The sequence below is a fragment of the Lepidochelys kempii genome, chromosome 11 (genome assembly GCF_965140285.1).
Source record: "Lepidochelys kempii isolate rLepKem1 chromosome 11, rLepKem1.hap1, whole genome shotgun sequence".
Taxonomy (NCBI): domain Eukaryota; kingdom Metazoa; phylum Chordata; order Testudines; family Cheloniidae; genus Lepidochelys; species Lepidochelys kempii.
Window position 1 is genome coordinate 26,448,721 of NC_136390.1, and position 23,331 is coordinate 26,472,051.

At 38.2% G+C, this 23,331-nt stretch overlaps 1 protein-coding gene across 3 annotated transcripts in view; it reads left to right on the forward strand.

The window, feature by feature from the left end:
* Nucleotides 1-11,415, forward strand: part of EPC2 (enhancer of polycomb 2) — a 159,804-nt gene extending 148,389 nt beyond the window's left edge. For all 3 annotated transcript variants that reach the window (XM_073305427.1, XM_073305426.1, XM_073305428.2), the window contains exons 11-14: nucleotides 4,381-4,517; nucleotides 6,757-6,916; nucleotides 8,187-8,520; nucleotides 10,145-11,415. In XM_073305427.1, the coding sequence (XP_073161528.1) occupies nucleotides 4,381-4,517; nucleotides 6,757-6,916; nucleotides 8,187-8,520; nucleotides 10,145-10,217 (704 nt within the window). In that variant the 3' untranslated portion in view covers nucleotides 10,218-11,415. The remainder of the gene's footprint in view (nucleotides 1-4,380; nucleotides 4,518-6,756; nucleotides 6,917-8,186; nucleotides 8,521-10,144) is intronic.
* Nucleotides 11,416-23,331: the final 11,916 nt, after the last annotated feature.

Sequence of the window (23,331 nt, forward strand, 5' to 3'; positions counted from 1 at the left end):
AAACAAACTACCACTGTACAATTTTTTTAAACCATGTTGGAAAGGCTGGTAAAGTACCAAAAAGCTAACTGCAATGCCTATGGATGTAAAACTGAATTAATTTGCTTTATTAATGTGTTTTAAGAGTGTATGTGTGGATGTAAACTAATAGGGACACTTTTACAAATAGAAACATAAACATAAAAGTGTATACCTGAGTCAGAATTAGCAATCATTATAGAAGGTGGCATAGCTCAATAAAGTGTGTGCCTATAAATTAATCAGGAGCTTTTTTATTTTTTAACCACACACACACACACGACACGTAGTTTGAAAAGGATTTTGCTGTGAAGTGAGTAATATTTTGTGTGGCAAATTTAACAAGATTTAATTGTGAACATCACTAGTCATCATATTTGAACTACAGGTATCTTATTTCATTCTAGGGAAAAGGGAAGAACAAATAAGCTGAGTAAAGATTTATTTTGCTTGCTTACTCAGATTAGCCCCATTAGGCGTAAATGTAAAGAAAATCTTGGTTTAAAAAAAAAAAAGGTCTACAAGTCTGATGATTCAACATCTGTGTTTTGAGAGTGGGTGGTGAGAAAGATCAGTCAGAATGAACTATTCTACTCTTGTGTCTAGTCCTGTTTCAGCTATTTCCTGCAGCATCCCTCTAAACAATAAATAAAGAATTACTATTGCAGTAGTACCTGACTCAAAAAGTTGGTTTTCCTGGGATGTTGGGAAGCCCACTTAATTATAGAGCGCTATGAGAAAATATTTGCATATTGGTTTCTGAGTATGGTCTGACTTGACTGTAACTTTGTTTACTTAAAATGGGATTTTCATAAAGCTGGGTGTATTGTAAGTAGCAGATGAACTAGAGCAAACACTGAAAGTGTAGAATGGTTAATATTTTAATTGTTAGCATGGTGTTTTTTTATTCAGCAGATACTATTCCTGTAGATTCTAGATATAATTTGGGGTTGCAATACCATTGAGCATATGTAATTATAGTTGAGAATGAGATGCTGCAAGGTTTAATGAACTGGAACTTTGGCTATCAAATCCGCTCTTTGTCAGCACCTAAAAGAACTTAATTCTATGACTGAATAAAATCCAGGTAGCATTAAGATGTTGACAATATTTTAAATTAATTTGCTTGAGGAAATAAGGATTCTGGCTAAATTAGATACGGGAAACAATAGATAAGGGTAACACAGTTGGTGGTTGGTATATTTGTCATAACTATGAACCAGTAAATGACCAAGAATAAGCATAGTCTTACATTGTTTTGCTTTGTTATCGTAGGGATACCTAGTATTCTACATGCACCTCACACAGTGTTAATTCTGATGTGGTTATTACTGCAATCATAGCTTAGATTCTGGCCTCTGACTTCTTTTGAATGATTTTCAGTTTATATGTGTGTTTTGCACAGGAAGGGGAAATAGGGGAGAGTTCATTCTGCTCTATTTCTTTCCCTTTCCCACCCATATCTATAATCCTCTATTGACCTTTCAGTTCTGCTTTAAGCAGCCGTGTTTCCTAAATCTTTTAGCTTTCGGTATGCTTTGTTTTCCTTCAAATTGTTGAATTCTGGTTTGAAGAAAAATATCTTGGCATTGAAACACTATTCCAGACATATGTAATTTTATATATATCTATATCTATCTATCTATATATATAATGCATCTGATGAAGTGAGCTGTAGCTCATGAAAGCTTATGCTCAAATAAATTTGTTAGTCTCTAAGGTGCCACAAGTACTCCTTTTCTTATTCCAGACTAAATGCTTAACAAAACTTTCAGTTCAGAGCAGATTTACAGTAAAAGCTTTGTTATCCTGCATGTTCGGGGAATAGGGGGTGCTGTTTAATCAAAAATTCCAATTAACTAAGAGTTATGCTTACCAACGGAATACCAATTTTCAAAGAATTAGAATACAATAAAATTAATGAAGTATAAAATAGTATACAGGTACTCACAAATCCAGCAGTAGTACTGCACTGCAGAGTAGTTGGTTTCTTGAAGCACTTAAGTGTATATAGGTAAAGCTTTCTATACAGTAGGTTATCTTATGACACTACATATCACTATGGGCAGTGCATGGTTTACACCCAGATCACTAAAAATACACTTAACACTAAAACTATACTGAACATAATTTAATCTTTGATGATTCAGAAGGCACTTCAGGATCTTGCAGTGCCTTAGGGTCGTCGTCATAAATTATCATTGTAGCTGTAGAAGGTGTAGGAGATTGGGCTGAATCTGTAATGACCCAATGACACACCGTGGAAGTTGCTTTTTTGAATAAATCCCTGATATCAGTTTGCTTACTTGTCTTCTGTCTCTTTTGCATAAAAGTCGAGTGCAGAATGTGCAATTGCATAACCTCCTGGTCAGTATACTAGTCCTGGTTACTAGATTGAAGATTTGTATTGGGAGCGATCAGAAATGCCGGTTAATAGAGTTTTCCAGATGATAAAGTGCCAGATAACAGCTTTTACTGTGTATTGCAGCTGTTTACGTGAGTCTTCAGAGAATAAAGTATCCAATAGTTGTCACCATAGGATCATATACAGTAATTGGATATGGGAAAGAATTAAAGTCCATTCCTTTACAAGTGTAAAATATGGTCCCTCAACAGACTTAGAGGTTTTTTCTCCTAGTGAAAAGCTGGTATGATGAAAAAACAGGCTATTCATTATGGTCATTTCAATTCATTTTTTATAACATAGGGATACTGATATTTTCATTATGGTAACCTACAAAAAAAAAAACTGACATTCCTCTTCAGTCTTGCACTTCACTAAACGTAATCCTGTGCTAAAATTTGACTTTCAGGTTTGGAGTTCATTAAATTGGGAATTGATGACATTTTTTTGTATTGTGCTGAGGCTGGCCAGTGCAGGTGGTGTCTGTCTTGTGGGACATATCCTTTCCCACCATGGGAACAACATAAGGAATGTCATCTTTATTTGCTTTTGTGGCTGAATGAGTACACAGGTAGCAGTTCTCATAGCAGCCAGTGGGGAAAGTAAATCAGTGGGGTGGTGATGGCCTTTATAACTGTTTTCTCTTCCTGGATGAAACTGATCACTGGGTTAGTTATTATTCCTATGGCTGCATTAAAATCTCAGGAATAGTGACAGCCTGCACCTTGCCTTTATTCAACAGCATGCAGCAACTTGTAGCTATTTTTCTAGCAGTTTTCACCCACTCATCTCAAAGCACTTTATAAAAAGAAGATAGCCACCATCATCCCCATTTTGTAGATATGGAAATTGAGGCACACAGCACTTCCCTTCCTAATGCCCTGTGAGAAGGTGATATCCTTCAGGTTTGCCTCAATGTGTTTCTTACTAGTCAGCGAACTTTTTAATCTCCCTTGACATCTGACCCCCCCACCCCCCGCCATTAATGAGGCCTTGATGTAATACCATCTAGTTGCAGAAAATGCTGCTCAAGTCCTCCTTCAACACACTTTTAAAAAATAATAAGGGGGAGATGAAATAACAGGAGCAGTTCAAAAATCACAGGATAGAAATGGCTTATTAACCTTAAACACTGACTGTGATCCTTTATGAAATTATTGGAGCCATATGCTAGATTTTAGACCTGGGGAGCCAGTTTTTCTCATCTTACTCCAGTTCCTTGGTCTTCAAGTTTTTGGTGCACCTCTGAACCTGCTGCTCAAGTGTACTGAATGTTGCTCCACTCACATTGCCTAATACATATCGGTAGAGTGGAGATCTGATCATATAGCACAAACGCTGGTGGTGCTGGAACTACCAGGTGCTCTTCTTCTGAACACGTCCCCAGATCTCAGAGGGAAGAAAGGTAGAAGGAGGCTACTATAGGGGGTAGTAAAGAAAAGTGAACCATTCCTCTTCCCCAGCCATGAAATGGGAGACCTTCCTCATTTCCTAGAAGCCAGGAGAAAAATTTCTTTATGGTTCCTTTATGGTTGGGAAATTATGTAGCTTCATAAAGGATGTCATTTAGTGGGTGTGGCTCTGATGTAGTCTCAGTTTAACTTGCCTGCCAAAAAGTTGCCTACCTAATACAATAGCCATAGCTACAAAGAAGGAACACACTAAAGGCACTTTTCAGTGCTAGTAAGAAGCTGTTGTTTCTGAACTATCAGACCCTTATCATGGATGACTTCATACTCAAAGGGAATTGGCCAGTGGTACGCATTTAAACTGGTGGTTTGCCCTTCACAAACATAGATATATTGAGGTCTGTGCAAGTGTTCAGTACCCTCCTTTCATGTGTCTTGCTTTCACATTTCATTGTCCCATGTCAGTTTACTTTGTACTTCATTTTTGTTCTAGAAAATTTTGTTTTCTTCAAGTACATTAAACTCTGGGTTCATTTTTCTCTTCCACAGTAACGGGGGGTATCACAGAGGAGCAGTTTCAGACACATCAACAGCAATTAGTTCAAATGCAAAGACAGCAACTTGCTCAGCTTCAGCAGAAGCAGCAGTCTCAGCATTCCTCACAACAGACGCATCCAAAAGCACAGGTAATACTCCTTTATAATCTTTTTGATGTGCCACGATAGTCTTCCACAGTAGGTTCTCCCTCCTGCTTGCTCACTTTTTGTTAAGTCTTTGTCACAAGTTAAAGATAACCTTTTGTTAATGTACTAATTGTGTGAAATGCATTTAAATTATTCTGATCAAAATCCTTTTAAATATCTCTGTGTGGCTTTGGAAAACTCAGTATCTCTCTAGCTACCATAACTTTTTTGCTTTTATTTTTTCTTGTAATTCAGAATGTGGTATTTCTTATAAACTTTGAAGGGACACTGCTAAATGAGTGTGTATTTTGGAAGTATGAACGTTCTTACTTGCGTTGCAAATGGTTTGTTTTAAAAATATAGTTTCACTATTTTTACATTTGTTTTACTTTTAACACTTAGGCAACGGAAACAGAATAGCCAGTTTCACTTCGTTTTGTCAGTTTGCCAGTTTCACTCAGGGTTTCATGCACAATGCTGAACTGTTTGGATTGCAAACATTGCTGGGGATTTTTAGTAGATAAAAATATTGTTACACTGTCTCTCAAAAGCATTTCTGTTGGTCTTGGCTTTTGTCTTACTTTCTTTTGAAAGAAAAAAAATCCAGAACCCAACAAAACTAGATTTTAAAGCAAATTTGCTTAACAAGCGTTCCTGTAAGAGAATATGAAAAGAGACTACAAATCTTTGATGTCTTACTGCCTGCACAATTATCTGTTCTCTTTTTTATATTTACATTTCTTAGAAATTAAATACACTTTGTTTAGGGATAGAATATGCCACTTGTACTGTCATTGAGTCGTACCTTACTGTGTGAGTAGTCTAGTTGAAATCAGTGTGACTAATTTTGGAGTCGGGTAGTGTGAGTAAGAGTGGCACAACTTAGCCCTTTGGTAGTTATTGAATTAAAAAAAGCTTTTAAATGTGTTATGTTCTGAATTTCTTTGTGAGGAAATTAATTTTTCCAGTGTCATATCTACTGTGGACAAAGGATGCACTTACTGTCAGGCTTACATAGCTAGTATTTTGCAAATTAAAAAGAAAAATATATGTATAAAATCAAAAATATTGTTAAGCATTACTAGAAAAACCTTTTCCCTATATTATTATGAGAAGTGTATACATGAACACCAGTGTTCCTTTCTCCCCCCCAACCATTTTCTGTATTTATTCATCATAATCTTCCTGTATATATTATTGGTTGCAAAGTGGGTTTTTTTGTCTATTTACATAACATATGGAATGGTGCTTCTAACTAGGAGGAGGAAATGATATTTGATGGTTTAGATATTGAAAAGTTAGTGTATTAAATATGCAGCCATTACCAGTGGTTCTCAACTAGGGGTCCGGGGTCCCCTAGGGGTTGCAAGCAGGTTTTAGGGGGTTCGCCAAGCAGGGCGAGCATTTAGATTTCCTGGGGCCCAGGGCAGAAAGCTGAAGTCCAGGGCCCCGAGGCCTGCCACCTATGGCTGAAGGCGAAGCCTGAGCCACTTAACTTTGTGGGGCCCCCTATGGCCTGGGGCTCCAGGCAGTTACCCTGCTTGCTACCCCCTAATGCCAGTCCTGGTTTTACATGCAGAAAAATGGTTGTGGCACAGGTGGGCCGTGGCTTTTTTGTAGCATGGTGGGTGTGTGTGTGGGGGGAAGCAGGCTTCAGAAAGAAAAAGGTTGAAAACCTCTGCCATATACAGCCAGTAGGATACTGTATCAAAGGGAAGATGGCAAGTGCTGAAAAAATGAATATTAGTACTTATGTTTTCAAGGTGGCTGGATTAGTAGGAGAAATATCCTTCCAAAGCTCAGTACGCGAGATCCCTATGAGGCAAATTAATCCCTGACAGAATAACGTTTTGGACCTTGCATAGACACAAGTGTATATAAGTAAAATAAACGAAAAAAAAACCTTCAGGATTTCAAAAAGCCTCCCAAAGACTGATACAAAAGACTTGTCAAACACACTATGAATTTGATGTGTCAGTCTAATGAGACCTTTTGCAGTTGAAGATTTAAGAAGCTTCCTTATGCAGCCTGTCAACTTTCTACATAGTTGTCTAGATTGACCATTGTTGGGAGAGATGCATAAAACTAGATTCATGACCTTTAAATATTTCATGTTATAATTTTGGTTCAAAAGATGCTTCCCCTTAATTCACTAGTAGCTATGTACTGTTGTTATCAGTCTTAATGTGTTTTGTCAGCTTGTACTGGCAGAATTGTAAACACTATTTGGTTAATTCCATAGGGCTCAAGCACCTCTGACTGTATGTCCAAAACACTTGACTCAGCCAGTGCCCACTTTGCTGCATCTGCAGTGGTCAGTGCACCTGCTCCCAGTCGCAGTGAGGTAACAAAGGAACAGAACACCAGCCACAACAATATTAATGGTGTTGTCCAGCCTTCAGGTGATGATTTCTTAATGTTAGCTGTCTAATGGAGAGTTTAGAATCTTTGAACAAAGGACTTCTAATTTCTAAAAATATATTTGAGTTGAATAAATATACTAACAGTGCAGATTTTAATTATTACTCTTTTAATTATACAGTTTTGTACAAAATGCTCTGGCTTTATCTAATGTTGATATGTTAGTAAAGTACAAACTATATTTGGATAATGTTGAAGATCTAATAGTGTCTTCAGAACAAAAACTTCCTATCTTTAAATCATGAACAGTAATTCAGTAACTTTTCCATTTTCTTTTCAAATAATAAAAACTCTTTGTAAAGTATGGATTGGTTATGATTGGTGCAGTCTGACTCTATTTACACAGTTTTTTAAAAATGCCATTATTCAGTGTCCCGTGATCTTGTGGATGGTTTTATGGGGAGGGAGTTGGTGTTTAAAACTTTCAAATCCATATTGGTTCTACAGTCTAAGAAATTTCATTCTTTACTTAGTACTATAGCCCCAAATGAGCATAGAACATATATGCTTATCTTTATCCTGTTGACATCATTGATGTAAGTATGTACCCAAAGTTAAGTATGTGCTTAAATTCTTTTCTGAATAGGTCCTAAATGTACGACTGGCACATACTAGAGCAGTTTTTCCAGAGACCACGAACCTAGCTGCAAAGCCCTAATGTAATTGCAATTTTTCTGTGAGACTCCACTTATCAGAAACCAATCATGCCAAATTAGACAGGTTGGATTATTGCCTTACTGGAGGAGACAAAAGTTCATTGGGATTTGACTTAGATAATAAATCAGAGGGGCTTTATGGTGGTTTTTTATTTAACAGCTAATGGTGTAATGGGGTTTATAGAACCTGTGCACTGGTGGGGAGGAAGAGAGTTAATATATGGTAAATCATAATGCTGGAATTGATCCAGGAGAGAACTGTAGCTCAGCCCAGTTGTGGTAAATCAGGTCATTCCTCAACACATTATGCAAGAGAAAGGGCAATGCTCTGAGGAGTCTACACTAATTGGGACTTGGAGGCAAACGTTTTTTCCTCTTAATTGAACAGAAAAGACTGTAAAAGTTGTGACTGCAAATAAACTTTAGTAATTTTGTTCCCAAACTGTAACTTTGGCATTGGGATTATGGGATAATTATTGCCATTGATAATTACAGCCTTATACTTAAGCTTATGTTTAAACTTCTGTTTCGTGACTAAACAATTACATGTGTTTTATTTGTGTAATTTTTACTGAAAATGTTTTGTTTCTAACAGGAACCTCTAAAACTCTGTACTCCACCAACATGGCTTTATCATCCAGCCCAGGGATTTCAGCGGTACAACTTGTAAGGACAGTTGGCCACAGCACCACAAACCACTTAATTCCAGCTTTGTGCACAAGCAGCCCTCAAACACTTCCCATGAACAATTCTTGCCTGACTAATGCAGTGCATCTAAACAATGTCAGTGTCGTTTCTCCAGTCAATGTACATATCAATGCAAGGACTTCAGCACCATCGCCAACCGCCTTAAAACTTGCCACAGTTGCTGCCAGTATGGACAGAGTGCCAAAGGTTACTCCCAGCAGTGCCATCAGCAGTATAGCAAGGTGTGTATATAGTATATTGGGACAGAATTTCTTAAATTCCGGTATTATTATTATAATATGAATAGTTCCATAAATTTACCAGGCTCAGTAGAGTGTTAAGTAAGACATAGTCCCTTGGTTGAAGATCTCACAGTCTATGACTTTGGCCCTACAAAGGGATCCCCACCTGCACAGTATATCCTTTACTTCAATAGGCGCCTGAGCAGTCATACAAGTTCGTGTCTAGATAATCCTTTTGCAGAATTGAGGTCTAAGATAATACAGATATATAATTGAACACATATAAGTATACTTTTATTTTTACATGGTAACTGTGTAAAATGAGTTGTTCAGGTAATCATTTTGATTTGATTAATCTAATGCAGCTAGCCACTTCCAGGCTTCCCAGACCCTGCTTTCCCCAAAAGGAATTATGCTTATGCCCTTCCCCAAACTCCCATGGGTGCATCTTAGTGGCACAGTCTGGGACTCTGACCTCACTTCTACCATGAAATTCCCTCAGAGCATAATTTGGTTCCCTGTACCAGTTGTAGAATTGCAGTTTTAGTATATGTAAATAAAGATTACTATGTATGGAGGAAGGGTGATCTTGAACAAGTATCTGGAAATTTCTTTTAAAAAAAGCTTAAATTTTCCTTTTGTTAAACTTGTCTGCTGGACTGTATAATCTATGAATTAATTATATCTATTGTTTATAAAGTACAGGAATACAGAATGGGCACTAACGGGTTATGGTTCACTTTGCAATTTCATTCATAACTACATTTTTTTGTGTGAAGGTTTTTTTTTTTTTAATAAATAAATACTGGATATAAGTCCAAGTATGTCTAGACTAGAGGAAAGGTACTTTAACCAAACAAACAACAACCCCCAACAACCTAGAAACACCCTTTTGAATGTTTAGCACGCTCAGCTCTGGCTACACTAGATGCAAAGGGCTGTTTCAAGTTGTTAGCTAACTGTTAAAAAGCACCTTTATTCCTACTCTAGACAAGCCTTAGGGTTCTAACAGGTGCAAAATCCCGAAGAGCATTATATAAAGACTGATACAAAATTAAAAATTCTTCATGCTAGTGCTGAAAAGTTTTTTTAACTAAACTGATAAAAAAGATGGGCTACCTTAGAACAGTAATTTATGCACCAGCATGCGCGGAACAGTTGTGCTTTCCGCAGCTCCTATTGGCCGGGAATGGCGAACTGCTGCCACTGGGAGCTGCAGGGGGCCGTGCCCGCAGACGGTCACCATCCTCAAAATGTCTCACGGCTCGCAATCAGCTTACTGTGATGGGCTGCAGGTTACCCACCCCAGCTTCAGTACTATCTTATAGGAAATCATCAATAGGTTTTTCAGCTTCAGCAAAGTTAGCTGTTAGTACTTTATTAATGCGGCAGCGCATGAATAGGATCATGGTATTGGTGGACTAAAGCGAACGTTTGGTTTTTAAGCAGCAAGTTCAAGCAGAACTTTCCCTGTTCCTGCCTATTTGTTTGAGTTTAATGGTCTTTCCATTCCCTGAATAAGAGATCTGTGCAGAAACACTTATATCAAGAAAAATACTGTGAAATTGTATGTAGAAATATTAATGTTCTACTTGTAACTATTCCATATTCCATTTTATTACAGAGAGAACCACGAACCAGAACGACTGGGTTTAAATGGCATAGCAGAGACAACAGTAGCAATGGAAGTGACATAACCTCAAACCAGTGGCTTAACCTGTGCTGATGGTGTAGTCATTTATATTCCAACTGAATGCAAAATACAACACTCTGTGGATCACAGGGAACTGAAACGGACCTAAATGGACTATCATTATATCGTATATTAAGTCGATATATAATGTACATTTTGTAAAATAGGGAAAATCACTACCTTGTAAAATAGTTTATTTGTATCATCAATATTATTTCTGTTACTTGAATAGTAGATATTCATCATCATGCTTTTGCACTTGAATTTGCAACTGAATGGATTTAAAAAATAATTCTTTAATGGGATCATGAGCATGAAATGAGATCCTGCATCACTTGTTTTAACTATTTATTTTGCCATGTTTACATTTTGTATCTTGTACAAATAAATCCAACTTTGTGTCTAAAAAAAAAAGTTAAAAGATTCATAGCTAGGAAATGAAATTCTTGTAATTTTTTTCTAAAGGAAATGTAAAGTTTTCACTTGGTTCATTTTGTTTCACAATTTGATTAGATGGACTTTTTGGTAAATACTTTAGTGGCATTTCACTGTCAAATATGAAGTTCAAGGCAAAATAGTATTTTCTATTACTGTGCAGGGGAAAGGGATGGATCGATACATGCAAATTTAATGTAGTAACTCACTTTTCCATATATTTTGAATGTATATTTCTATTTATAATACCAGTTTATAAAAGATAATTACACAGAAAAAACTGACTAGGAAAAATTATGCCTCTAGCACACATTAAACTGTGCAGATATGAAAAATTTTCAACTGATTACATTTTATCTGAAGACTGCATATTTTAACTGGCTTTAAAACTGTAACACACCACATAAAGGATATTTTACCAGGTATGTATTGCATTATATATCATTGCAATAATTATTGGATGTCTAGATATCGAGCCATCCCAGGTGGTGGGAGGGGGGAGGGTTGTGGCAAGATTGTCTTTTCAATTTTGGAGAGTTTTCCTGTGGCTACAAGGCAAGTAACGGGTTGGAAAAAGTCTGACTGTAAGCGTTGGACACCTTCGTAGTGTAGTGTTTTAGTGACTTTTTTTATATGGTTCTTGTAAATTAGATACGTGTAGTGGTGTTTCAGAATGTTTGTTTATGCACTAGTTCAGACAACTTTCCCTGTTACTTGTTCTTGATAAGTGAAAACTGCAGGGAAATAAAAATACATATCAAAACATGGACATGTTGCATATGTGTTTATTTCACAATGTGAAAACAATTTGTATGTTAAGGTGGATTAAAAACATCTCAGAAGACTACCAATACCAAGTATATTCACTAAAACTGCCACTTCTGTGAGACAGTGATTGTTTCCTGCCTTTAATGTATTTGTAGTATAACAGGAGAGAAACAGTAGACCAGTGGTTGGAACTTGAGAGACCCAGGTTCAGTCCATTGGGTTTCCACCGCAGAACTTAGTGTGTGACCTTGGGCAAGTCACTTATTTTTTGTGCCTCAGTTCTCCATCTGTAAAATGGGGATAACAGCACTTCACTATCTAACAGAGGTGGTAATAGTAGGAGAATTAAAGTAAACATTGTCAAGTGCTGTTATGTTGGAGTAATGGGAACCATATACAGTAGAGCCTCAGAATTACAAACATCAGAGTTACAAACTGCCCAGTCAACCACATACCTCATTTGGAACCAGAAGTACACAAGCAGGCAGCAGAGACCCAAAAAAAGAGCAATACTGTATTAAACATAAATTACTAAAAAAATAAAAGGTAAGTTTGAGGGGGAGATTTGACAAGGTAAGGAAATTGTTTCTGTGCTTGTTTCATTTAAATTAAGATGTTAAAAGCCTTATTTTTCTTCTGCATAGTAAAGTTTCAAAGCTATATTAAGTCAATGTTCAGTTATAAATTTTTGAAAAGACAACCATAACATTTTGTTCAGAGTTACAAACAACCTCCATTCCCGAGGTGTTTGTAACTCTCGGGTTCTGCTGTACATACCTTAGATAGACTTGAGTATATTAGAAATCACAGAAATAATTCCCATCTAATGCGTTGCAAGAGTTGCTTCATACAAGACCTATTTGTGTAAAACCATTTTACTAGAAATTTACTACAATTTACTACTCCATCAGGTGAGTGATTGGGTAACATCCACAGTTAAACCCTGCAATTAAATCCTGGTTTATTCTGAGTTCATGCATGTTTTATAACTATCTCACTGAAACTGAAGTGTATTGTAGAGCAGCTGGTAAAATGAGAACTTAGACTTCTGACTTGCTCTGGGGGTTGATTTTAATTAGTTCTTCAGTTCATATTGCAGGTTTTGCACAGAAACACATAAAAAAGAATAAATAGTGCTTTCTCCTTCAAGGTCTATATGTTGTTGTTTTTCCTGGGTGCCAAGATATCAATTTATGCCTTTTTTTAGCTGTTTCAGAAAGATATATTGTTTGTCTTCTTCAAAGACACTTTTCCCTCCCATTAGCTGTTTTATTCTGTTACAGGTAATTCAGTAGATATTGTTTTGAAGTATTTTCCAGCTCTTATCTATCAGAGAGCTACCCAGCAGCCTGAGATGCTGTAGGCGGTCCAGAAGTATTCCCTATTGTTACTGATAACTAGTACCATTTTTCTCTTTAAAAAAGTTATAAGGGCCATAGGAAGAGAAAGGTGAGGGGTGTGTGTGTGTGGGTGGCAGTTCAACGAGCATTTCCTGCATATTTCTCCACAGACCTTGGAAGCCCTGTACCACTGGAAATGGTAATGGGTAAAGGATGAGTGTGGGATTTGGGTAGGCAATGCATGGGATATTCAGCCCAGATCTGCTACAGTGCCTTGCATGATTGATAAATTGTTCTTTACATACACATACCTTTTGACAATTCTTTTTGGATTTTGTGTAGAACTAGTGTTACTTTTGTAAATAGCTAGACAGGTTATGTGGTCTGAAGTACAAATGCTAAATTTCTCACTTGAGTTATTGGTCAGATTATTAGAAAGCGTATTGCAGAACCATTTGTCTTCTGTTTTGTACATAGCTAACAGAGAATTCTGTCATTTCTACTTCTACGTCTAGTCTAGAAAGATAGCCCCAGAGGCCTTCTTTTGTTCATAAAAATGTCAGGGCATTGTGAGTACACGAACGCCAACCTGCTGAAGGTTGAAAGTATTGTATTTAGCTGATTGCAACTAAGATATAGTTCAAACTATTTTAATGACTAATTTAGACTATTTTCATGGTAAATTAGACTGAGAATGCGTTGGTTACCTAGCAGTCACCTTTTGTGGCTTTCTGGAGCAGAGTTGGTCTTTAGTTACTTGAAAAACCTCTGGCTGGAGCTTAACTAGAATGCATTATGACCAAATGTGGTGGTGGTGGTGGAGAGGGCATCTTTATATTCTCCAAAGGCTATTTGATAAGCATGCCTGGGCAATATTACACACTTCAGAGTGTGTTCCATGTAAAGGATTACATTAATGTAATGTATTTTTATTGTAAAATAGAACTGATCGCACTATTTTTGTTAACAGTTTGCAGTGAATAATTATTTTAACTGTCTGACTCAGATGTCACTCTTGCTATACAGTCTATTAGGGCTTATAAGGGCTATAGCCTGAGCTTTGTTAAAAATGAAATTTTCTTTCAATTTGCTGTGAGGTTAGCTGTACACTTATAGATTCATAGATACTTAGGTCAGAAGGGACCATTATGATCATCTAGTCTGACCTCCTGCACAACGCAGGCCACAGAATTTCACCCACCACTCCTGCAAAAAACCTCACACCTATATCTGTGCTATTGAAGTCCTCAAATCGTAGTTTAAAGACTTCAAGGAACAGAGAATCCTCCAGCAAGTGACCCGTGCCCCATGCTACAGAGGAAGGCGAAAAACCTCCAGGGCCTCTTCCAATCTGCCCTGGAGGAAAATTCCTTCCTGACCCCAAATATGGCGATCAGCTAAACCCTGAGCATATGGGCAAGATTCATCAGCCAGATGCTACAGAAAATTCTTTCCTGGGTAACTCGGATCCCACCCCATCTAATATCCCATCACAGGCCATTGGGCCTATTTACCATGCATATTTAATTACCAAAACCATGTTATCCCATCATACCATCTCCTCCATAAACTTATCAAGTTTAATCTTAAAGCCAGATAGATCTTTTGCCCCACTGCTTCCCTTGGAAGGCTATTCCAAAACTTCACTCCTCTGATGGTTAGAAACCTTCGTCTAATTTCTAGTCTAAATTTCCTGGTGGCCAGTTTATATCCATTTGTTCTTGTGTCCACATTGGTACTGAGCTTAAATAATTCCTCTCCCTCTCTGGTATTTATCCCTCTGATATATCTATAGAGAGCAATCATATCTTCCCTCAACCTTCTTTTAGTTAGGCTAAACAAGCCAACCTCCTTGAGTCTCCTTTCATAAGACAAGTTTTCCATTTCTCAGATCATCCTAGTAGCCCTTCTCTGTACCTGTTCCAGTTTGAATTCATCCTTCTTAAACATGGGAGACCAGAACTGCACACAGTATTCCAGGTGAGGTCTCACCAGTGCCTTGTATAACGGTACTAAAACCTCCTTATCCGTACTGGAAATACCTCTCCTGATGCATCCCAAGACCGCATTAGCTTTTTTCAAGGTCATATCACATTGGCAGCTCATAGTCATCCTATGATCAACCAATACTCCAAGGTCCTTTTCCTCCTCCGTTACTTCTAATGGATGTGTCCCTAGCTTATAACTAAAATTCTTGTTATTAATCCCTAAATGCATGACCTTACACTTCTCACTATTAAATTTCATCCTATTACTATTACTCCAGTTTACAAGGTCATCCAGATCCTCCTGTAGGATATACCTGTCCTTCTCTAAATTGGCAATACCTCCCAGCTTTGTATCATCCGCAAACTTTATTAGCACACTCCCACTTTTTGTGCCAAGGTCAGTAATAAAAAGATTAAATAAGATTGGTCCCAAAACCGATCCTTGAGGAACTCCACTGGTAACCTCCCGCCAGCCTGACAGCTCACTTCTTAGAGGTCCCACAAATACATTTATCTTTGGTTTAGCACCCAACAGTGAAAGAGAAGCCTACCAAAAATAGCCTGTTCATTGACTGCTCATAAATTGCTGTGGCATTAAATGCCAAACAGCATTCAGTATCTTCCAGTCCCGTATGGAACTGCTGTCAATTTTACTGAAAGTCCTCATCCTTGTGCCTTTGTTCAGACATTTGAGAGAACCATTTCCATGGTATCATGGGTGTTTAACTTGACCAAGAGGCCAAATATCTACTACTGTACTTGACAAAGTACAGACAAGGTTAAAGTCATATTTTGACATGCTTCTAGATTTTCCAGGAACAACGTAACTTCTTAAAAGCATGCAGTGGAACTAATGGAGTTAATAGCCACTTTACAATGGACAAAGTAACCAGAAAATGTCTACTGTCCTCTGGATGTCAGTTTAATTAGTATTCAGCTAATTGACCATGTAGATAACTGTACAGCAGGTAGGCATATTACTTTTTAAATATATGTCTAAATACTGTAATATCTTCCAGTATGAGCACATGTAGCCAAACTATCCAAGAATTATGAAATTGATTGCTCCATTCATAATCCATATGTAGTATGCATATTGTTTAAAACCATATTGAGGAATCTTAGGGGGTCTCAGGTTAATTTTCATCAATTTCATTGCCTTTTAAATAGTATTAGAAAAAGAAAAGAAGTGACACATAATCCTGAATTCCAGCATGAATCTACAAAAAAATTAAATCAGAACTCTAGTGAGAAACTATTCTTAATGTCTCTTTATGCCTGAATGGAGCAGGGAATACCAACGAGTGGGTTATATTTCTGTGATGGCAATCTGGTGTGTGTTAATGATACAATATCTGTCTTACCTCTGACTTTTATTGTGAACATAGACTTATCCTCAGCATAATTTAAACTCTGTTTTGTGCTTTAATGGTTATTAATTATTAAGGAAGATGTGGTCTGGCAACAAAAAATAGTTCAAGTGTAATTCAACTTCAGTTTTTTTCCTTTGGGTTTTTAACACAATCTAAAGATTCATCCATGTATGTTAAGTACTGTAGGACTGAGTGATTGCTTGACATATTAGTTTGATACATTTTAATGTTAATTTCTTTCAAATTACTACCTGTGCACCACAACAAAATTATATTCCCTAAAAGTTGCACCAAATACTGATTTTTGAAAATTGGGTTCAAGGTGATCAGAAATTGACCCTGCAAACTGCGTTATGAGATTTGTCAAATAATTGAGTCTAATAGTGGGGCAAGCAATTAAATTATAAATATTGACTTGTACTAAATCAGTCGTGTGTTCATTCTGACGGGAGGGGGAGGTGGTCAGGGAGCACATCAGCAAAAAATGTCAACTGTAGTGTCTGGGAGTTTGAGGAATACCTCCTAAACATAATGGGCTAAATTCCACCCTCAGTTACATGCTAGTTTAACTGGAGCTACCTCTGTTCAACTTAGGGCAATGTTCCACCCATTGTTCCTGCTTTTGTAGTGTTTCAAAGATTCTGTTTTGCATCCTCCACTTTATATTTGAGAATTAAAAATAAATAAATAAAATCAGATCAAAACAGACACAGACAATAACAGTGAAAACAAACATGGGATCCTGACCTGTTCTGTCGGATGTTTGCATAAGGTTGAGATGTATCGTGAACCTCTCTCACATGTATAAACAAAGTGCATTGGTCATGACTTTCCTCCTGATCTTTCGTTTCACAGTGGATAAGTATCCCATTGTGAGAAACAGATTATAGCTACCACAAACCAAATGCTGATTCATGAACAAAACCTAACAAATCAGAATCCCAGTATAATCAGTTTAATAATAGATCATGAAGACAATTGTCCTAATATTGCTGTTTTTAGAACAGAAATTTCAGAATCCCAACTGTTTAATAATATAAACTAAACTAGAAATTTACTAGCTAAGTGGGCATTTGACTTCAATATTCCAAGGTTGGGAAGCCAGTGCAAACAGTGGAAATTCCCTTTTTTTTTTTTTTTTTTGGAAAAGGAGCCAATGCATATCAAGAAAGGTTTGGCAGCCAGCCTTTCTCATAACCCTTCCCAGACATTGCTACCCAGATTTTCCTGCTTCCTTGAGACCATTTTCCTTTGCTTCAGATGGTCACTAAGTTTTTATGGAGCAGCAGCAGAAGAAACCAGGAAGACGCTCTTCCTCTCCTGATTCAACCCACTTCAGCTACCTGATGTGGGTCCTGTTTACACTGAGAGCCCTCAACAGCCAGCTGGCAGTGGAAGTACTTCTGGGTTGAAAGGTGATCACACTGCATGTCCCTGCAAAGCTGTGCAGAAAGGCCAGGAACAGACCCTTGATCAGTGAAGCCAGACAAGAGATTCTCCTGGACTGATGGCAAGCTGAAACAGTTAAGAGATTTCCATTCTTTCTTTGGGCCCCCTCCCCCACCTCAGTTGGACAAGGCTATGCAACCTTATTTCTTTCTCCTGGTGTAGACATTTTCTCTTCCTGCCAACCCAAAAAATTTAACCAGTGCCCTCTTCCTCAATCCTTTTTTTTTGTTTTGGTTTGTTCCTTCCTTCCTTTGCAGGAGAGAAGACCATCTTCCTTGCAGCCTTCCTCCTGCTCTGCCCTTGCCTATGGACACTTTGGAAGGCAAAGAGGACTCTGACTCTGAGCCTTCTACTCTGGTTGTCCCTTCCCCTGCCATCTGTGATATGGTTAGTAGAGAACATCAGGAGTGTCTCCTATCTCAGTCTCCAAGATGACTTCCTGCAATGGCTCTCAGTTTGCTGGAAATATCTGCCAACTAGATGCTGCTTTCCCAGAGTTGTGACGTGCCTACTCCAACGTGGTCTAACCAGTGGCCTCCCATTCAAAACCATCTGGCCTCCTAGATTCCAATATTATTCAGAAGAACTCAGCCCCGGGGTGGAAGGTGCTATAAGGAGGATCTTCGACCAAGGAAACGTTCCAATAGCTACAGAAAACTACAGATTCTATTTATCCAGAGCAGCCATATCTCCAGCTCTCTGGGTTCAGCCTTGGAGGGGAGGCATGTCTTCAAAATGTAGACTTCTGCTTCTTCCATTCATAGGCCCAAGATTGTTTGGAGATATCCTTAGCTCCACTCTCAAAGTTATGAAGGAAAATACATCTCTTCCTATTTCACAAGCCCTCGTGAATAAAAGCAAGCCTGCTCCTTCCTTTTCCTTCTTTCCTAGATAGCAATTAACAGTAAAACAAATTCGTGTCTAAGTGGGAAAGGAAACACATGCAGCAGATCTGGCAATATAGCTGACAAGCTGTTACGACCCAACTGGTCTTTCAAATGTAGGACACAGACACAAGCAGGGATACCATACAAAATAATAGGAGATGGCATTCTTTTCTTTAGCATATCAAATTATCTAGGTATTTATACGGCACCCAGTAAATGCACTTAATGACTCAACATTTCTCATGTGAACCAATGATGGTATACATGTAAATAGTAGCTTTGGGATGAAGGTTAATTTGGGTTTAAGATGTTAATTAAAAAGTTGCATGTGTATACTGAAACTATGGTTAAAACCATGTACCCAAGCAGGATAAGTAACAAGAGAGGGGTTAGAGCAGGGGGAGTGGACTCAGGGTCTTCCATGTAGGTTCCCTTTGTAGCCACTGGACTACAAAGTCTCTCTCCCTCCCCCTCTTCTTTCCCCAATAACAGTTTCACTGTGGATAAATACTTAGTCACAAGCACTAGTGCTTGATTCCCACCATCATTATCCATAATAGAATGAATATTCCTGAATTCACAGTCTTTTCACTGAAAAAGTTGCTTTCAGCGTAAAGTGCCTTTTAAACACACATCATCCCACGCACTTGCATGACTAATATGTGACTAGGTTTCAGAGTAACAGCCGTGTTAGTCTGTATTCGCAAAAAGAAAAGGAGTACTTGTGGCACCTTAGAGACTAACCAATTTATTAGAGCATAAGCTTTCGTGAGCTACAGCTCACTTCCTCAGATGCATATCGTGGAAACTGCAGCAGGCTTTATATATACACAGAGAATATGAAACAATACCTATTCCCACCCCACTGTCCTGCTGGTAATAGCTTATCTAAAGTGATCATCAGGTGGGCCATTTCCAGCACAAATCCAGGTTTTCTCACCCTCCACCCCCCCCCCCCACAAATTCACTCTCCTGCTGGTGATAGCCCATCCAAAGTGACAACTCTTTACACAATGTGCATGACAATCAAGTTGGGCTATTTCCTGCACAAATCCAGGTTTTCTCACTTCCCTCCCACCCCCATACACACACAAACTCACTCTCCTGCTGGTAATAGCTCATCCAAACTGACCACTCTTCAAGTTAAAATCCAAGTTAAACCAGAACATCTGGGGGGGAGGGGGGGAGGAAAAAACAAGAGGAAACAGGCTAACTTGCATAATGACTTAGCCACTCCAAGTCTCTATTTAAGCCTAAATTAATAGTATCCAATTTGCAAATGAATTCCAATTCAGCAGTTTCTCGCTGGAGTCTGGATTTGAAGTTTTTTTGTTTTAAGATAGCGACCTTCATGTCTGTGATCGCGTGACCAGAGAGATTGAAGTGTTCTCCGACTGGTTTATGAATGTTATAATTCTTGACATCTGATTTGTGTCCATTTATTCTTTTACGTAGAGACTGTCCAGTTTGACCAATGTACATGGCAGAGGGGCATTGCTGGCACATGATGGCATATATCACATTGGTGGATGTGCAGGTGAACGAGCCTCTGATAGTGTGGCTGATGTTATTAGGCCCTGTGATGGTGTCCCCTGAATAGATATGTGGGCACAATTGGCAACGGGCTTTGTTGCAAGGATAAGTTCCTGGGTTAGTGGTTCTGTTGTGTGGTATGTGGTCGTTGGTGAGTATTTGCTTCAGGTTGCGGGGCTGTCTGTAGGCAAGTCCTTGTCTACAGACAGCCCCGCAACCTGAAGCAAATACTCACCAACGACCACATACCACACAACAGAACCACTAACCCAGGAACTTATCCTTGCAACAAAGCCCGTTGCCAACTGTGCCCACATATCTATTCAGGGGACACCATCACAGGGCCTAATAACATCAGCCACACTATCAGAGGCTCGTTCACCTGCACATCCACCAATGTGATATATGCCATCATGTGCCAGCAATGCCCCTCTGCCATGTACATTGGTCAAACTGGACAGTCTCTACGTAAAAGAATAAATGGACACAAATCAGATGTCAAGAATTATAACATTCATAAACCAGTCGGAGAACACTTCAATCTCTCTGGTCACGCGATCACAGACATGAAGGTCGCTATCTTAAAACAAAAAAACTTCAAATCCAGACTCCAGCGAGAAACTGCTGAATTGGAATTCATTTGCAAATTGGATACTATTAATTTAGGCTTAAATAGAGACTTGGAGTGGCTAAGTCATTATGCAAGTTAGCCTGTTTCCTCTTGTTTTTTCCTCCCCCCCTCCCCCCCAGATGTTCTGGTTTAACTTGGATTTTAACTTGAAGAGTGGTCAGTTTGGATGAGCTATTACCAGCAGGAGAGTGAGTTTGTGTGTGTATGGGGGTGGGGGGGAAGTGAGAAAACCTGGATTTGTGCAGGAAATAGCCCAACTTGATTGTCATGCACATTGTGTAAAGAGTTGTCACTTTGGATGGGCTATCACCAGCAGGAGAGTGAATTTGTGGGGGGGGGGGGTGGAGGGTGAGAAAACCTGGATTTGTGCTGGAAATGGCCCACCTGATGATCACTTTAGATAAGCTATTACCAGCAGGACAGTGGGGTGGGAGGAGGTATTGTTTCATATTCTCTGTGTGTATATATAAAGCCTGCTGCAGTTTCCACGATATGCATCTGAGGAAGTGAGCTGTAGCTCACGAAAGCTTATGCTCTAATAAATTGGTTAGTCTCTAAGGTGCCACAAGTCCTCCTTTTCTTTGTGACTAGGTGAGACAGCTTTGTAAATGATACCAGAAGATGGCACCATAAACCTGCAGTGGTATTTCACTCTTTGTAGACGTTACTCGGAAAGAATTTTGCTTTGCTTTTTAAAAGCAACAAGAGTGTTACTTGGCCACACAGTAAAACTCAGAGGATTTTGCATAATCATTGAAAATGTTTGGTATAGTTTAGAAAGAAAATTAAAGGAGGCAGCCTTCTTATGTAGCTCCCAGGTCAGTGGTTCTCAACCAGGGGTACATATAGCCCAGGATTACACAGATGTCTTCCAGGGGGTACATCAGCTTTTCTAGATATTTGCCTAGTTTTGCAACAGGCTACATAAAAAGCACGAGCAACGTCGGAACATACTATAATTTCATATAATGACATTTATATGCGCTATATAATATACACTGAAATGTAAGTAAATATTTATATTCCAATTTATTTATTTTATAATTTATATGGGGAAAATGGGAAAAAGCAAGTTTTCAGTAATAGTGTGCTGCAACGCTTGTTTTTTTATGTCTGATTTTGTAAGCAGGTAGTTTTTAAGTGAGGTGAAACTTGGGGGTACGCAAGAAAAATCAGACTGCTGAAAGAGGTACAGTCGTCTGGAAATGTTGAGAGCCACTGTTCTAAATCTTCTATAAAAGAAAATTGTATTAGGGATGCTTATAAAATTACTTACATTTGTACTTTTATCCTAAAATGATTATTAATAGTAGTAAAATTAAACTTACTCAATTGTGTTTAATAAGCACAGTCACATTTGCAAATGAAACATAACCAAACCTCACTTCAGCAAAACTCATATGGCCATGTTTGATTTTAAAGACATGGCTAATCCCATTGAATTCAATATGACTTATGCACATAGTTAAGTGCTTTGCTTATGGGTTTACTCAAACTTGAAGTTAAGCACAGGCTTGCATTTTTTTTTTCTGAATCACGGCCAAAAGTGGCTTTTCTTAATATGCTTCTTAGTAGAACTGGTCAAAAATTTTCCCTCTGAATATTTTTCCATTGGAAAATTCCATTTTGTTGAAATCTAAACTTTGACTTTTTACAGATTTCAATGACATTTTGTTATTTAAAAAATTGAAGTGAAGCATTTGGGAACAGAATATTTTTTTTGTTTTGTTTTGAAACTTTCCATTTTTTATTTTATATACTATAATATAGTAAAGTCAAAATTTGAAGTAAATATTTCAATTTTATTGAAGTGGGATGTTTCAGTGGACCCAAACTGAACCTTTTACTGTGTGTGTGTGCGCGTGCAAATTTTGTTTTTCAGGAAATTTTGAATGTTTTTGGTTGTATTCCAATTTGGAGCAAAAACAAGTGTAAAAATCATTGGCATGTCCTGCCAAACAGAGGTTCTGGTTCTTGCACAGCTCTATGCCTTCCATGGAATTACAGTTTTAAACATAACTAAAGTATTTTGTATTAGCCAAATCAAAATGCCCTGTGATTCGGATATAGGTTAGAATTTATCTCTATCACCCTTCTTTCAGAAACAAAAAAGTAAACAACGCAGCAACACCTTATGTGGTTAGGCAGAAATTTTTCCTGTGAGCAGGTTATTTCACAACTACTTACTGCTGTGTTAACTCACATGTTCCTCTGAAAGCACTTGCCATTGTCAGAGGCAAGATACTGGAGTAAAAGGTCCACTGTTTTGATCTAGTATGGTAAGTTTAGAGTTCAAGATCCAGGCGTGGTTTCTTCTTGTTAACTTGCAGGACCTAGGATTGTATGTGCTCTGCCCTGGGGGATGGAGCACCTTTTGTTCACTGTGTGTCTAATGCTAACTTTAGACTGTAGGTGCCTCAGGGCAAGGGCTTTTTTCTTTGTTAAATGCCACATATGCTTATGGGGTTCTGTAAATAATAAACACATCCAACAATGTTCTCAGGCTTCAGAAAGAGCAGCATGCAGCCCTCCTCCATGGAAAGGCAGCTTTATGGAGTCTGCAAGGGAGGCTGGGGAGTAAGCAGTTTATCCCTAAAAATCAGTATTGCTCCCAGGACTGGCATTACATTAACATAACTACTCCCTAGTTTAAACTGATATAATCCAGGAAATTAGAAGTAATGGCTAAAATTGTGTCATTAACTCACTCTACT